The 16,739-nt window shown below is 49.5% G+C and overlaps 1 protein-coding gene across 1 annotated transcript in view; it reads right to left on the bottom strand.

The window, feature by feature from the left end:
- Window positions 1-3,536: 3,536 nt before the first annotated feature.
- Window positions 3,537-16,739, bottom strand: part of LOC123031105 (syntaxin-binding protein 4-like) — a 44,544-nt gene continuing 31,341 nt past the window's right edge. The window contains exons 12-18 of the mRNA XM_044445572.1: window positions 16,152-16,217; window positions 13,818-14,006; window positions 11,700-11,816; window positions 10,319-10,368; window positions 9,923-10,062; window positions 8,200-8,257; window positions 3,537-3,642 (exon numbers count right to left, since the gene is read on the bottom strand). Of these exons, the coding sequence (XP_044301507.1) occupies window positions 3,537-3,642; window positions 8,200-8,257; window positions 9,923-10,062; window positions 10,319-10,368; window positions 11,700-11,816; window positions 13,818-14,006; window positions 16,152-16,217 (726 nt within the window). The remainder of the gene's footprint in view (window positions 3,643-8,199; window positions 8,258-9,922; window positions 10,063-10,318; window positions 10,369-11,699; window positions 11,817-13,817; window positions 14,007-16,151; window positions 16,218-16,739) is intronic.

Raw genomic sequence — 16,739 nt, forward strand, 5'->3', positions numbered from 1 at the left:
GCGGCTCCTGGCGCCACGCCCACTGCGCGCCCAGGCCACGCCTACCCGCGCGGTGCGGAGGCTGCGCCCGCGGCCGCCCGCCGATTGGGTAGACGGCTTACCGCAGCCTCTTCGTCGCTGTGGAGGTGGGGATGCGTGCACACGTGTGTATGCAGGTGCACGTGCCGGCGCAACGCGAATATGCCTCTACGTATCCCCCCCATGGACTGTGTGCATCTACATTATACGTGGTGCATGTACTGCATGTACTGGCGGCTCTTCAGCCACTAATGGCTATTGGATTAGCCATTCAGGCTAACGGCTGCGAGGGAAGGGCCTCGCGGCCGGCTGGGGTTTGGGGGGAGGCTTGCTTTGTTTATTTTTTTGCTTTCATCGTGTTAGAGCCAAGGCCCGAGAAGATGGTTTGCAAAGGGGAAAGCGGTTGCTTGTCTTTAAAGAAGCACAAGACTTCTGTTGCAAAGGGGCGACCTGGCAGCCCTTCTGGAAAGCGTCTCCCCGTGCTTGCTGAGTGAGGTGCCCATCTGTGCAGAACTAGCTAAGAGTACTGGCGCCCCGACGATCATGACTCACCCGCAGCACACACGGACTGTGCTCACTGGGTTCAGTGGTTCAAGGCCGACTCCCAGGTAGATGTGGAAAGAGTTCAGCCCTAAATCACGTCCAAAGCTTACTTATGTAGGAGTCAATCAATCAGTTTATTAATACTGGCAATGACCAGCATTATGAAAGAAACAATGTGTAAATCCCGGTCACTGTACATTTAGATTTAAAATCCAAACAGATGATGATACTCATTGTATTTTTTTTAAAAAGGCAGATGTTACCATTTATACTCATTACGGACAATATCCTTTTTACAAGCATTTGCTGAAAAACTCACTCTCTGGGCTGTGATCTGTGGTTAGTTCCCATAAGGATTATCTTGTCCACCTCTGCATCCAAGTGGCCAGTAAATTTTCTAATCAGGGAGAGGATAAACTTATCGTGTACTTCCTGGTAAAGCGAGCAGTAAAAACGGCCATGCTCTGTTGTTTCCTCTTCTCCTGAGCCACAGGAGCAAGCTCTTTCGGGCAAGAGAATCCCCATGTAGCTGCCTTCAATTATACCCAAGTGGAGTGCTCTCCATCTGACTAGAAAGAAAGCCCACCTATGCCTCGGGAGCCCTGTTAGCGAGAGGTGGGCAGCTGGGGAATGACATATCTAACTCTCTGCACAGCCGGGAAGTTGGGAGTGCTGCTGATCACCTCTTGTCATTCAATATCTAACAGCGTCTGCCTTATGGCCGCTTTCACCTGGTCCAAACCCATTGCCAGGAGAACGTCCAATTCCTCAGCTTCAGGCAGAATGGAAATAATACTTTAATGCATCCCAAAATAACATTTACCCTTTTGGCAGCTGCATTGCATTGTTGGCAAATCTTTAGCCTGCCACCCACAATTACTCTAGGTCTTTTTCAGCTTCATTGAGCCACAAATTCCCCATCTTGTATCAATGCCTTTGGTTTCTTTTTCCTAGGTGGAGGACTTGGCACTTGTCCTTATTGAATTTCATTCTGTTGCTTTCACCTAGTGTTCACATTTATCAAAATTGCCTGGATCTTCATTCTGTCTTCTAGGGTGTTTGCTATTCCACTCAGTTTTGTATCATCTGCAAATCTGATTATCTTTCCTTGTACTTCCTCACCCAAATTATTAATAAAGATGTTGAAGAGCACTGGGCCCAGGATTGGACCCTGCGGCACCTCACTAATTCCCTTTCTCCAGTTTGAGAAAGTGCCATTGATGAGCACTCTTTGTGTCCAATTTAGCAGCCACTTTTGAATCCACCTAATAGTTTTTCTATTTTGCTTTTTGCTAATTTGTTTATTGGAAAGTCATGGGGCACCATGTTGAAAGCTTTGCTAACATCTAGGTAGATTATGTCCTCAGTGTTCCCTCTGTCCATTTGGGAGTTTACACAGTCCAAAAATGAGATTAAAGTAGTCTGACAGGAATTATTCATTAAATCCATGTTGGTTTCTATTAATCACTGCATTTTCTTCAAGATACTTGCAGTCTGATTTTTTAATTATTTGCTGCAGATTTTTTCCAGGGATTGATGTCAGACTAACTTGTCTTTAGTTCTCAGGTTCATCTTTTTCCCCCTGTTTGAAGATAGGGACATTGTTAGCCCTTCCCCAGTCATCTGGCACCTCTGTTTTCTAAGATTTATTGAAGATAAAGGAGGGGAATACAAATATTTTAATCAGTAAAAAGATGTATAAGAACATGCCTGACACAAGTTTCTTGTTTTTAAAAAGTTCCTTTGTTTCAAAAGTTTGTAAAAGTAGCATTATGGGTGGATGTTTGAACAAAGCTTCACAGTTGTTTATGTATGGTACAGTAACAGTTTTAACTGTAGTATTAACACCCAGTGTAGTTTAGTGGTTAAGAGTGCTGGAGTTGGGACTCAGGAGATCTGGGTTCTAGTCCCCACTTGGTCATGAAGCCCAATGGCTGACTTTGGGCAAATCAGGGACTCTGAGTCTAACCTACCTCACAGGGTTGTTGTGAGGATAAAATGGAGAAGTGGAGAACTTTGTAAGTCTTTCCTCTTGCAAGATGAAGAAAGGCAAATAGAAAATGCAATGTGATGTTAATTCTTCAAATATTCTGTAGATTGCCTTGACTTGTTGGGGAGTTAACATATTTTAAATGTTAATCATAAGGACAGGAAACAAACAATTTAATTGACATAATTCCGTTAGTCATCTCTAGTCTCAAGGGCTGTATCGTTATTTTATTTGCCAAAACTGTGTGCTCACATCTGATCTCTAACACAGTATTTGCTAGTCACATTACCTCCCCACCCCCATCAATCTATCCATCCCTAATTATTGTATTATTTCTCACCATTTTTTAGGTTTGCTATTGAGATGGGTAGTCCAGAAAGCCTGCTCCAGTCTTAATGCAGCCTTTGGAGAGCCATATCATTTTTTGTTATTTAGTGCTGCTTCTTTCAGGGAAGAAACCCTTGTGTGGTTCATCACCTTACCTTCCAGTGCTACACTTCAAAGAATTCTTCACACAACTGAGAGCAAGATGTGTCCAAAGACATCTATACATAGCTAAGAAGGAAAAACTACAACAACCTACAGCCTGAAAAGTATCCTTTGGTATTTCATGAGAAATCTGAAGAAATTCTGGGTGACCCCCAACTAGACGTTGGTGCTTCTGTTATGGTAAGTCAGTAGTCCTCTAACCGCCAGCCTGGGAAGTTCAAGAATTTCGCAGCAACACTTCCCACGAATGTCCCCCCACCCACCCACTAAAGCTGCCGAGTAATGGAGATTGGCCTCATCTATAGCCTTCCAGAGGTGGCCTTCCAGAAGATGGGATTGTTGTTTAATCTTGATGGGTTGGGAGAGTTTCTCTTCTTGAGAAACACACGTCCAGTTCTTTTCAGTTCTGAGTCATTCTATTTCTGCCTCCAGAGCAGAATTGTCCAGATTCTGAATACACAAGATTAAGAATGGGAGTCTATCAAGGCAGAAGGACTTATGCAGGCTTCTCAGAAGAATCCTGGAAGATGCTGGTGGACTGCAGGTCATCGTCACTGCTCTGGCTTGGAGGAAGGGGCCATGTTGTCTTCTGGTGCAGGTGACTGGAAAATTTAGAACAGATGTTATGTCACATCACAAGAAGGGATCAGACCACACCATAGGCAAAAGAACCCAGAAAAGCAATGGCTCCTTCAGTTCTAGACTGGGATCACGAAAGAGAATGGGTCTTGGAGAAATGAGATTGTTCTTCTGGATATTAGGGACTCTGGCCTTTGGGGGCCTGTGGGCCCATCTGGCACTTTGAAAAAGTGAGCTGGAGACCACCACAAACGAGTAGCTATAGGTGGGTTGGAGGGCAATCACAACATGTCGGAATGCCCCCCTTCTCTGTGTTTGCAGCTGTGCGTGAATGGGCATCCTGCTTGTGCCACTCTGGCTGTGTTGCCCTGGGGCTCCATGAGGGGTGGGGGTGAGCTTGCCTCCTGCCTCCAGAGGTTTTTGGGAAGAAGGACTCCCTCCGGCCCTTGCTACAGAAGTAAAGGAGGAATAGCTCCGTAGTCTGGCCTTGCAGATGCCACATAGAAGAGCCCTGTCTTGTGTTAATTTTGCAATGGGATTTTATGGCCTGCAAGACTTGAAAAATAGTTTGCATCTTCATCAATTCTGAAAAAGCAGCAGCACACAAAGCAACAGAAAATGGACTAAGGATTCCAAATCGTCTTCTTCATCCCTGCCTCCTGCTGCTGCTGGTCGTAATGCAGGCATGGTGTGTGTGAGCAGTTGGTGTGGCTGTTCAAAGCTGGCCTGCCTTATGTTGGCGCACTCCCGCTTGTTCCCCCCTGCTGTTTTGGATGCCAATACCCATCATTCCTGACCATAGGCCACACTGCTACCTGGGGTTACTGGGAACTGAAGTTCAAAGCATCTCAAGGACTCCAGGCTGGGGAAGCCTGGTCCAAATGGTTTCTCCCTTGCTCCATCTGCCATGCAATCTGGGGGAGTAAAGTTACCAATGGCCACTCATCCTCCTGGCCGCACGCTTCCTCAAAGCCGGAAGCAGCCTGCCTTTGGATCCTGGTGGCCAGTGAACATGAGGGGCAGAAGATGACCAATACTGCACTCGTGCCTGTCTTGGGGGCTTCCCACTGCAAAGAGCCCCCTGAAGTTGCTCTGCCGCCCGCCCCCCCGCTTGGCCTCCCATCTCTTGCTCTGGGCTCGGACAATTGTGGGGCTGAGGAGGCACAGCTTGCAAGCCCCCTGCCCTTGGCCCCCTGCCCAGTGAGTGAGTAGCAGAAAGAAGGGGAGCAGAAAAGGCGACTGGGACAGTCCTGGCAAAGGGGAGGATCCTGAGGCGCTCCCGAGCCCACAGCCAGCACTGAACTCCAGCCTGGAGAATTCAGCTCTCCGCAGGGGGCAGCGTCCCAGGCACCCCCGAGACCCAGTCTTGCAAGTGGGCCTGGTGCAAACCCAGCGGCCCCGCTGCCCCTTCTTGCTGGGACAGCTTTTTGCCTTTGGCCACTCGGCGGGCCACATGAGCAAGGAGATTGGACCACGTCACGTCCCCCACTGTTGTGGTTTGCTGTTCTTTGCTCTGGGAGGTGTGTGGCTGGAGCTCAAATGGAGGGGCAACAGTGGCGGGGGGGGGGAGGTGTCAGGATCTGGGCAGCGCCAGGGCAACATTTGCTGGCCTGGCACCAGGACAAGGTCCCTGGTAGTGGCAGGATTGTTCCCAACCCTTTGCAGCTTCCAGAGCCTTGATGAGCAGTACCTGGGAGCCTGGGGGAAGAATGATCTAAGAACTGGAGGTGCCTCCCTGCAGAAGCTGCCTCAGTGGCACTGGCCTCCAGGGTGCGGCAGCCTGTTCCCGTGCCCACATCTCACGCTGTGCACCCTCACAGGAGGCAATCCTGCAAAATATCTGTGCAACGTTCAGTAGACTATGGGATGGACGGACGTATTGATTTCAGTTCCTCTCCCATTTTTCCAATCATATGTTCAGTTCATCCTGAACTATTTTTTCTTGCTTTGCATTCAAATGCGGTTGCTTTTTTGTTTGTATTTTGTGCTTTTCTGTGTGCAATTCTGCCCAATAAGTTCTTTTCATTCGCAGTTTTTCTAATGTAATGCACTTTGAGCATTATTTTCATCAATGTATGCATTCTTGTGTGCATTCCTTCCAAATATCCCCACGTTTGTATGTATTATTCAAGATGAGAACTAAATTGCAACATTGGGCAAAGGTTAGATTTCATAAGAAAGGCAAATAAGGTGTGCTGGGGGACTATGGCTCTGCACCATGGCAGCTATGCCATGGAGTTCTGCAGGGGTCCATTTTGCCCCCCTTGCTATTCAACATCTACATGAAACCGCTGGGAGAGGTCATCAGGAGGTGTGGGCTGCGGAATCATCAATACGCTGATGATGCCCAGCTCTACCTCTCTTTCTCCACCAATCCAGGTGAGGCAGTGGCTGTGCTGAACCGGTGCCTGGCCGAGGTAATAGGCTGGATGAGGGCCAATAAACTGAACTCAATCCAGACAAGACGGAGGTCCTGTTGGTTGGCGGATCAGGCTTCAGTGAGGGTGAATTGAACCTAGTCCTGAATGGGGTTGCACTCCTTCTTAGGGACAAGGTCCGCAGCTTGGGAGTGCTCCTCGACCCAGAGCTTTCACTGGAAGCTCAGGTGACAGCAGTGGCGAGGAGCGCTTTCCTTCAGCTTTGGCTGATCCATCAGCTGCGCCCCTAACTGGAGTACGACTGCCTGGCGACAGTGACACATGCGTTGGTGACTTCCCGCCTTGACTTCTGTAACGCGTTCTACGTGGGGCTACCCTTGAAGATGGTCCGGATACTTCAATTGGTTCAAAATAGAGCTGCCAGGCTGCTGACGGGGGCTGGGCATTGTTCTCATATAACCCCAGTCCTCCGTCAGCTTCACTGGCTTTCGATTGAAGTCCGGGCCCAATTCAAGGTGTTGGTGATGACCTATAAAGCCCTAAACGGCTTGGGTTCTGTTTACCTGAAGGAGCACTTACGTCCATATATGCCCGTCCGCCCCCTGAGATCTGTGGGAGAGGCCCTTCTCCGGGAACCCTCCGTGAAGGATATTAGGAAGGTAAGTACTCGGAAGAGGGCTTTCTCTGCAGTGGCGCCCAATCTATGGAATGCGCTCCCCAGAGAGGTCCACCTGGCGCCGTTGTTATTTGTTTTTCGGCGCCAGGCAAAGACCTTTTTATTCAAACGTCATTTTAACTGCTAATACTATTTATTTATTTTATTCTTCAGCCAGGGCGACTTATTTTATATTGTTAACTTGTTTTATATTTTTATTGTATAATATTTTAATTGATATATTTGTGAGCTGCCCCGAGGCTTCGGTGAATGGGGCGGCATAGAAATTTTCTAAATAAATAAATAAAATTCTAGTTTGCCTATTTTCAGAGGTACAGAGTTGGGAGCTTACATTCAAATAATTGTTTCCCATCCTTATATGTGCCAATCCCAAGCTGCCATTTCCACCCACGTGCCTTTTCATACTGGAAAGCAACTGAGAAGAGGAAAAACTGCAGGCTGGATGCAGCAGATCCCCTATAGGGCAAACGGAATGAGCAAAAATGTTGCATTTCAGGAAACCGTGGGTGGTCTGGCAGACGGGATAGCAGAAGAGATGTGCTTGATCTTTAATCAACTATAATGCATTTTCAATCACATTTTCAAAGAACCTTGGATAACTCAGGTATCTGTGAATTGCCAAGAAAATTTCCTGATCCTAATGCAAATCATTTTCAGCACTGAACTAAGATCTCTTGGGGGGCCATGCACAGACACTGCCCTGTATTTAAAAATGTCGGGACCGCAATGCTGCTCCCTGACTCAGTCTTCATTCCCAATGCAGCAGTCTAGACGCGATTTGGTCCAAGTCGTCCAGTGACCGTGGAGGGAGCTTCTGTCAAACGTTAAACTGTAAGCTCCTAGGGGCAGAATGAGCTCAGCTATTCCGGGTCATTCTGTTGTAAGCGGCTGGTGTTGCGTGAATGCTTCTTTCCCGGGCAGTGCTTATTTCTCACATGGGCAGCTGGGTTGTGCAAGATCCAGTGTGCTTCCAGCTTCAGGGTTCAGAACTGGGGATGAGGCGGAGGAGCAAGCTTCCAGTCCTTATGGCCGCTGTGCTTGGTAATTCTTGATGACATTTCAGAAGGTCTGGTGGGGTAATGGGGAGGAGCAACCTGAGGTCCTGACTGCCATATTTCCCCTTGGCAGTGTGCGTGCCACAGAAAGGTTCTGCTGTGGGGGTACAGCACCTGCAGCAGGCTCCCGAGGGCCCGGGGGAAAGGCATCCTGGACGGGCCTCCTGTGGTGGTGAGCCTCCCTTCTCAGTGCCACTGTCACCAGCAACTGCTTCTCTGTCCCCCATTTCTCGCCATTCCCTGCTTGAGGAGCAGGCGGAGAGGCCAGGAGCGAGTCAGCAGTGGCACCTCGTATCTGGGCCAGGCAACGGGCAGGCGGGCGGGTGGACCAGCAGGTCGCAGTGAGGAAGAAGAGGGCTTTTGTCTGTGGGCCCTGCTGGACCCTTGGCGATAAGAGAGGCAAGCCTTGCGCTGAAGGAGCTCTGGGGGATGGGGTGGCCGCCACTGGGGAGAGGCCACCTGGGTACTCACTCTCGGCAGTCCGGGGCACCGTCCCCAGCTGGGCAGCCATCCCAGTCCTGCAGGAGAGCTGTCAAGACAAGCAAAACAGGGCGGAAGTTCAGAGAGTGCCAGCACGGTGACACTGGACATTGCAGACTCCACTCGCCTGGCATAAAAGGCCACCGGTTCTCGCGTCGGCCTCTATGCCAGAGATGGCACTGTGCGTCCTCAGCGCCGGGGAATGCTGGTGGCCGGTGGCAGGACCGCTGTTGGCTGCCCCGCCAGCCCGAGGGGTTCTTCAGCTCGGGTTTTATTCAGAGCCTGAGGAGAACCCCTTCTGCTTTCTCCGCCAGCTGCATGCCAGCCCTCTGCCCCACCTGCCCGAGAGTCTCCAAGCCCCCTCCCCAACTACCCCTTTGCCCTGGGGCTCTTCCTTCACCCCTCTCTCTGACAGCCCATGATGGTCAAACCGGGGCTTAGAGGCTGGAACGGCTCCCCTTTCCCCACCTTGATGCTCAGTTTGCCTTGCCTTGCTCAGTTTGGGCATTTCCCACCCACCATCCCCAAAGAGGAAAACTGGGCTTTTTCACAGAGGAATAATGCGCCCATTTTCAAAGTGGGTACCCAATGGATAAAGGATGCCCCAGAGTATCATATTTTCCAACATGGATGCAAGTGCACATTTTGTAAAAGGATGAATTCTGTGACTGATTGGAGGATCAAGCCTTTTCAGGCCTTTCCCTTTCATCTTTGCAGTTGCAAGAGAGAGATTTCGTTTCCCTCATCCACTTTGCAAACAGGAACGAAATTGTTGCAGCAGTAGGTGAAGAAAACAATGTGTTCATTCTTTCTCCTTTACCTGGCACTACCTTTGTCGGCAGCACTGGGAAAGGGGCTCTCAGGATCAAGGTCTGCTTTTGTAGCAGGACCAGAGCGAAGGGGAGGAGAAATACAGGCGTCTGCCCCATGGAAGCCACGAGGGAAGCACCAGCAGTGGCAGTGTGGTACGAGAGAGCATTTCTGAAGCTAATATGGGGAATAGAAGACCTACTGGCTCCCGTTGGGGCCTAACTTATTTAGCTCACAATAAATAAATAGCTAGCTCACCCAGAAGGTTTTCTGCAACTGAACAAGGGGCAGTTGTCTCCTAGATGGGCCAAAATCTTCTGACTGCTATTTTGCAGAAGAACAAATGCAGAGCCTACTTGCGATGCCCTTTGGATCCTGGCTGTGCTTTTCTGAGAAGACCCCCTGGCACATCCGTTGAGGTTCTCTGTGCCTGCTACAGTGCTCCTGGTTCCCTCAGGCTTTTCCATCTTAAAATCTTTTACTGCTTTTTCAGTCTGGCACAAATGCTACTTGACCCTATTGTTTTTACTCTGGTTTTCCACAGTTAAACTTTTTAATCTCATTTTTAATCTCCTTTCATTCTTTCCTGAGTCTTAATTTTTAATTTAAACCTCTCCCAGAACTTTGGTTATTGGAGGGTTACATAAATATTGTAAGTTGGGGTTGCAGAACCCTGGCCCTGAGGCTCCCCAAACTACCTCTTGGAGTCACGGCAGTGGCTTCACATCCCAGGACTGGCTGAGTCACACTTTACATCCAAAGCCCTGCAGAGAGCCTGTCCGCACCACTGGACTATGCAGGGTTTGCCTTTGTCTTCCTTGCACAACAGAACTGCTTCTTTTTCACAGGAGCTACACCGAGTCAGACATTTGGCTGTCTAGCAGGGGATGGGAAAGGAACTTACCGTCCTGTGGAGTGTTAGACAAGGTGCTCGGCTCCAGCAATTCATTTGCCTCTGCGATCAAGAGGCCCGCAAGATCTGGAGACTGAAGAGGCGTCTCTGTGGTTCTCCCTGTTTTGTCCTCGTCTGCTTGACTGTCAGCTCTTGCAAGAAAGAACAGACCTTTCTGATATTTCCGTGCTGGGTGCCACATGCTCCAGACTCACCTGAGCCCAAACTCACTAGGGGGCCCTGCAAGCAAAGCCGCTGTGGTCTCAGGCTCACCGTCTGCACTACGGTGAAAAAGCTGGCCTACCTTACAGGGTTGTTGCAAGGATTACTGCTGTTCTATGAAGTGTTTTGAACACTCATACGCACTCTGCGCAAACGCTAAAGATGATTCCCAAGCATGTTTCTCACCTCTTCTCCTCCGGTAGTGCACAGGGTGTGCTCAAAAGCTTATGGGCATTCTGGGAGAGAGAAAGTGGGGGAAAGGGGCTTTCAGTATTACAAGAATGCAACTCATTGCTTTCCTGGGGAGGGTTTTGTTTCCTGGATCCTTTAAAAGTCTAGTCCCCTTGCTGCTAACCCTAAGGAGGGCCCATAGGAGTCCATGATAATAAAAAGAAACAAAAAGCCCCTCAGGCCAAGCAAATTGATGAAAGCCACATCAATCATATGGATTAATCTTGATCGAAAATTTAGCTACAGAAGATACAGGAGATCAATTATCACTAGGGAAAAAGCAGGAACCCCCTTCTGACATGTTCCCCACCACTGACCATTAAAGTGGTTCCATCCGCACTGAAAGCAGAGGTCTCAGCAGGCTAAGAGGATCCCAAGACAGCCAGTGGCTCGAGTGTAGCAGTGGGAGTCAGAAGATCAGGGTTCAAGTCCCCACTCCACTATGAAGCTCACTGGTGACTTTGGGTCACTCGCTGACTTTCAGTGTAAGCTACCTCACAGGGTTGTTGTGAGGATAAATGGAGAGGAGGAGGAACCACCTTGGATTCCTTGTGAGATGAAGAAAAGGCGGGCTATACATGTAACTGAATAAATAAAGCTTTGCAGAAATAAACATCTTTAGAGGGAAAAAGGCCTGAGGGGGTTAAAAATGCACACATGCTCTCTCCAAAGAGGACCAACCCTGCTCTGTGACCACAACACTCAGCATTTCATGCCAGAGGCAGAAATGAGGGTGCAGAGCACCAGAGAATGGAACAGCGTGTCCTGCAGGAGGCTCCATCTAGCTGCCTGACACACAGCAGAAGAGCGCTCCCAAGTCTCTGAGCCTGATTTCAGCAGCTGTAAAAAGGCCCAGCTGCTCCCCACCCCTCTGGTCCGATATTCAGCCCTGGGACCCCTAATGCTTGGTCCCGCCCTGTTCCCCCAGCAGGCCCACAGGGCTCCGGGTGCTGGGTCCTGCCATGTTCCTCTGAGTCAAGAGCAAAGGCCACGTCTTGCAGAGGTGCTGGGCTCAGCCCTTACGCATGACCACCGCGACAGTATTTACTGTATTGCTATTGCTACTAGTAGTGGTGTTTGTTATTTCACTAGTACTAATAGTAGTATTTACTACAACCCCACTCCTACTATTTATTGTTATTACTGCTACTACAAACAGCAGTAGGACATAGCAGCAGCAGCAATAGCAGTAGTAGTACTGTCCATGGTTGATGCATTTCATCTGCACAGCAGGTGACTGGAGCCATCGCAGTGACCATCAGTTCCTTTGTGCTGCGGCTCTTTGGATGCCCAAGGCAGCCGGGTCTACATAGCTGCTGGCACTTCAGCGCTTCACCTGTACGAACAAGAGCAGCTTCCTGTTGTAGATTTCCAGGCATTTCCGGGTAACCTCAGATTTTCTCAGCTGCCCATCAAGCAAAGACAGACGCTTTTTCAGCTCTAGGATATCGGTCTGATTTGGAGAGGGAAAACAAGAGGGGAAGAGAAGAAATGAGATGACTTTCCCAAAGGATGAACCACGAGCACTGACGCTATCTAAGGGGATCTGCGTGCTACCCAGAAGAAAGGGCTTCAGTCTTGGGCCAGCCCCCTTACACATTTGAGCCCCTTTTGGTCACTGGGTAGGCCAAGCATGCAAACGGACCAGACCAGGGCTCTCTCCTGTCCAGCATTCCACTCACACAGGAGCCCCCAAGCAGGACAGGAGACAATCGCAGCCTCGTCTCTGGCTGTGTTCCTCCAGCGCTGGCAGGAGCGTGCAGCCGCCATGCCTAGCTGCCCTTGATAGCCTCATCCTTCACGCATTTGTCTAATCCGCTCTTGAAGCTTTCCGGATGGTGGCCATGGCTACTTCCTGGCGTAAGCAATCCCTAGCCTAGCTATGAACCAAATGATGCATTGCTGGCTGTGAAGAAGCCCTTCATTTATCCCGAACCTCCTCTTCCACAGCTTTATTGGATAAACTCCGTGAGTTCTAAGATCATCCGCTTCCTCCACGCTGTGTATCATTTTATATGACTCTCTCGCATCCACCCTTCTCACCGTTTTGCTCAGAACAAGAGGCACAGGTGCCGGCACCCCAGGGGCCCTCAGCCTTTTGAGGTCAGTGGCTACATGGGGAGCACTCTCTCGCTGTGCGTGCTCCCACAAAATTGCTGCCGGTATGATTGTACAACCTCATGTCCTCTTTCCAGGTGACAGCCCCTGAAGCACTTGAAAAAAGCTTTCGTGTCCTCCCTCAGTCTTCCTACTCAAGGCTAAACATGCTCAGTTTCTCCCATCTTTCCTTGTAATGTTTCGTTTCTAGTCCCCTGATCATCTTTGCTACAGTTTTCTGAATTCATTCCAGTGTACAGGGAACCTTCTTCAAGTGTTGTGTCCAGAACTGGACACAGTTTGGAAGGTCAGAGGAGGCCCTTCTGGACAACAAGGACCAATAGTCTCAATTCCCTGTTTCCTTTGGTGGGTGAGGATTCATTAAAACGTGCATTTTAATGTATATTCACCCAATGTTGCACTTTTGAACCAAAACACAATGATCCATTGAAAGCTGTTCTCCTTCAAAAGCTGCAGTGGAGCTTTCTAGTCAAACATTCACTCATAAATATGCATATTAGGGAAAAATAATTTCAAATGCAGTGTATTAGGAATGCTGCCTGCAAAAAAGGATGTATTTGACAAAAATACATTCAAAATTATGTTTTAAGAGACATGTACACAATGAACTTTAATACAAACCTGTTTAAAAAAATGTTCAGTGTTCCTGATGAACCAAGTTTAAGACTGCAGAAAACTGAGATACTGGAGTGAAACTGAATGATCCGTCCATCCACACTTCCCTTCTGTGAAAACCAGCTTGCCACACACATTGCATGCACAACGGAAACATGAATGTTCTGTCTACATGAATGTTCTATCTAATACAGCCTCTTCTGACTTAGAAATGTAAGCACATTGTAAAATCTGTTCACAAATTTTCAGCCTTTTACCTTTTGTTCCATTGTCCACTTGTGGATTGAACTGGATTTTGAACACACACATATGCATTTATGCAAATTCTCAGTTGTGCAAATTTACATTCCCCAAAATGCATCAATTCCCCCCCCCTGCAAAAGCATACATCTCTGACAAATGTGCATTTCTGTACTTCAGCCGATAAAGGAAACGCTCATTTCTAGTCTTTTTTTTTCTTATTTTATATGAATGAATTTGCATAAAATTACAGAAAGTCCACAGAATTCATGAAGCCTGGGAAAGGCCAATCACTACTCAACATGCAGTTCCGAGTCTCAGTAGCCCAGACTCGTTTGAGTCCCTTGCACCTTTCTCGATGGCGCACCCCAGGGTGCCTGCAGCCACCCTTCCTTCCCTGACAGGGTGCAGTGCAACAACCCTGGGGCACACCCCACTGGGGGTGGGGGCGGTCCCAACGGACCCCTCCCTGCAGACTGACCTCTGTCTCGGAAGCCCGCTTGGCCTTCTTCCCCGCAAGCTGCGTTTTCAGCTCAGCGATCTCTGCCTCCAGCAGGTGGATCACTTCCTCGTAGTCTTGCTCTGCGCTGTGTGCCTGCCGCTGGGACACCTCAGCCACCTGCAGCTTGCTCTGCAGGCTTCGGTTCTCCGAGAGGAACCCCAGTGCCTTCTGCAAGGGGGGGGCGGGGGCAGGGGCGCGTGGGAAGGAAGCGGAATGTTACGGCTGAAATCGTTCCCTTCACGCTATGCACAGTAGGGCCAAATTGCACTGCAGAGAAGCTCGTTGGGCCAAACTGCAGCACAGCGGGGCTGGGTGGCCCAGGGCTGCCCAAAAGCAGGGAGCCATCAACCGGGGGTGGGGGGGATGTGGCTCTCCACGGAATCCTCAGCGGGTGAGATGAGGACCCCAGGGTCTGCACCCCCACATATTCCTGCCCACCCGAAATGTCCCCACCGAGGCGCACAGGGCTGGGCTGTTCCATTGTGTACAAGCACGTCTGGGCTGCAAAGAGGCGGCACTTCTTGTTAGAGTGCAGAATACGCTGCCAGACAAAGCTTTCATTACACAAACTCACAGGAGAAGAGAGCAAGCCATTACGATTGCGCGGGCAGCACGAATCCTGCCCTGCCTCTGCTGGCATCTGCCCCTCACCTGCTCCTGACCTGGCTTTTGCCTCTGGCCCTGCTTCACCTTGCCAGGCGCTGGCCAGTGCCTGAGGAAGGTTTGGCCCTCCTTCCACCCCTCCTGGTCCAGGTGTTCCAGCTGAGGTTGCCCGGCAGCTGGACAGGGAGCCTCCACGTATGGGGCCGTTGTACCGAACAGGCCCAACCCCTGTCCACCTTCCCGCTGGCACTGCAACGAAGCTCCCCAGAGTCTGCCCCTCCTCCGTTTGCAGACTTCGTCTCAGGCTTGGACCCTTCACTGGAAGCAAGCCAAGCTGAACCGAGAGGAAGCCCATGAACATGTGCAGAGTTCCAGCTGCCTAACCAGCCATCTCCTTTGGCATCGCATGCAGCACAAACGAAGGCTGCAAGGGCTGCGAGGGGAAGAGGGCCACTGCTTGCGCAGTGCTCACACAGGCTCGTTCCCTGGCAGGCAGCCATGCGAATGCGCAACACATTATCCAGGGAGCCCACAGAAAAGCAGGATGCTACCTGGGAAGCCAACCCGGGGAACCCGCAGACTTCCACCCTCCTACATCCTCGCTTGCCAGACCTTGCCATGCCCCTGGCCCCCCCAAATCCAGTCTGTATTCAAACGTCTTCCACCACCTGTGGAACCTCAACTTAGGCATCCAGTTTCCGGGGAAGAGCCTCCCATTTTCTCCATCTCTTTCTCATTTATTGGGGCAGGTCCTGGTCAACTGCAGCTCCTCTTGTTTGCCCTTCTGGGGGTGCTGTATTGACACACTGGCAGGGTAAGTTGCTACCATCACCCTACAACAGCCTTCTCCAAACAGATTCCTTCCAAACGGGGTGTGCTAACCATCCCATACTCCCCAGTGAGCCTGGCCAATGATATGACTTGCAGTGCAGCACACCCAGAGGGTGCCAGGTTGGAAGACAACTGTTCTGCAAGGTTCCACCCTGCCTCCTGCCTCTCCAAATTTCTAAGTGGGCAGCTGCTTCTTGCCTGTGGTTCACATGTGCTCGTATGCATCACGAACACAGCACGCAGCCCACCACTCCACACGCTGCAGTTGCTTAGCAATACTTTCACCTTCTGATCATCTATTCTAGGAAAATTATGTCAGCGTGTATTTTTAACCCCAGTACAAAACACCCTCCAAGCCCCGAAACCAACGGAAGACAAGCGATTGCAGTGCACATGCGTTCAGCAGCCAGATGGCCAGGCAGAGCTTTCAGCAACAGGCCATGCTAGCCCCAGGGTGGGGGTGGGGTTTCTGCCAGAAATCTCCCTTAGGACAATGAGGACATGCACTGCTTCATCTGCGAGATGCGATGGGGCACCGAATTTGAGGGCTGACAAGCAGCCACAAGCCCATCTCTGTGTGCACAATGATATTCCTGCAGCGGAGCATGGATGGCAAAGCACAAAAGTCACACTCCTATGCAGTGCACATGTTCAAGAGCCATTCTTTCCCCAGGAAAATGACTCCTTTTGAAATGGACTTGGCAGATCCCTGCCAAGTCTTGATTCTGACACCCAATGCAGAGAACTTGGTTGGCATCCCTAGCAAAAAGCCAGAGTTCTTGCACTGTGAGCTGGTACTGCCATTCTAGCCATTAATTCCTTGCTCAGCCATGCCAATGTGAGCAAGGCAGTTCATCTATCTCCCAACCTTTCACTGACCTGGTTCAGTCTTTGAAGCTCATCTTCCATGGACTTCTTGGTGCTCTCCACCTCCTTCAGGAGAGACTAGGGAGCAGAGCAAAGCAAGCAAGCAAACATGCCATACCATCTTGTCACTCAAAAAATAATTAAAAATGCCCTGTCCTTGTTCATTCCAAAATTTCACCATGCTTTCTATGGGCATCACTTTTCAGGTAGAAAAAAATCTACATATTTTGGCAGTCTATATACCAGTTTGTAATGAATATCGGTCAAGGTATTCTCCTTAACATTTTCATGTTTTCAGTCTAATTTTGCAGTGGTGGAGGGTTATAGTTATATCTGACTGATAGATTTTATTGTGGATGTCTTAATCAGTTAAATATAACCAATATGTTTTATGATTGTTTAAAATTCTGACCAACTTTTTAAAAAATTACTATGTTGTGCATTGCCCTGGGCCCCTTGGGAGGGAAAGCGCTCTAGAAATAACACAGTGACTGACTACATATTGCACGTAAGTGAAAACCAACCAGATTTTGCCTACAGATTTACAATTTAACTAAAGATGACCTAAGCCGGTCTCTTTCCCTTCTCCATCTTGGGAAA

Source organism: Varanus komodoensis, unplaced genomic scaffold, assembly GCF_004798865.1.
Source record: "Varanus komodoensis strain SLA01 unplaced genomic scaffold, ASM479886v1 scaffold49, whole genome shotgun sequence".
NCBI classification, from domain to species: Eukaryota; Metazoa; Chordata; class Lepidosauria; order Squamata; family Varanidae; genus Varanus; species Varanus komodoensis.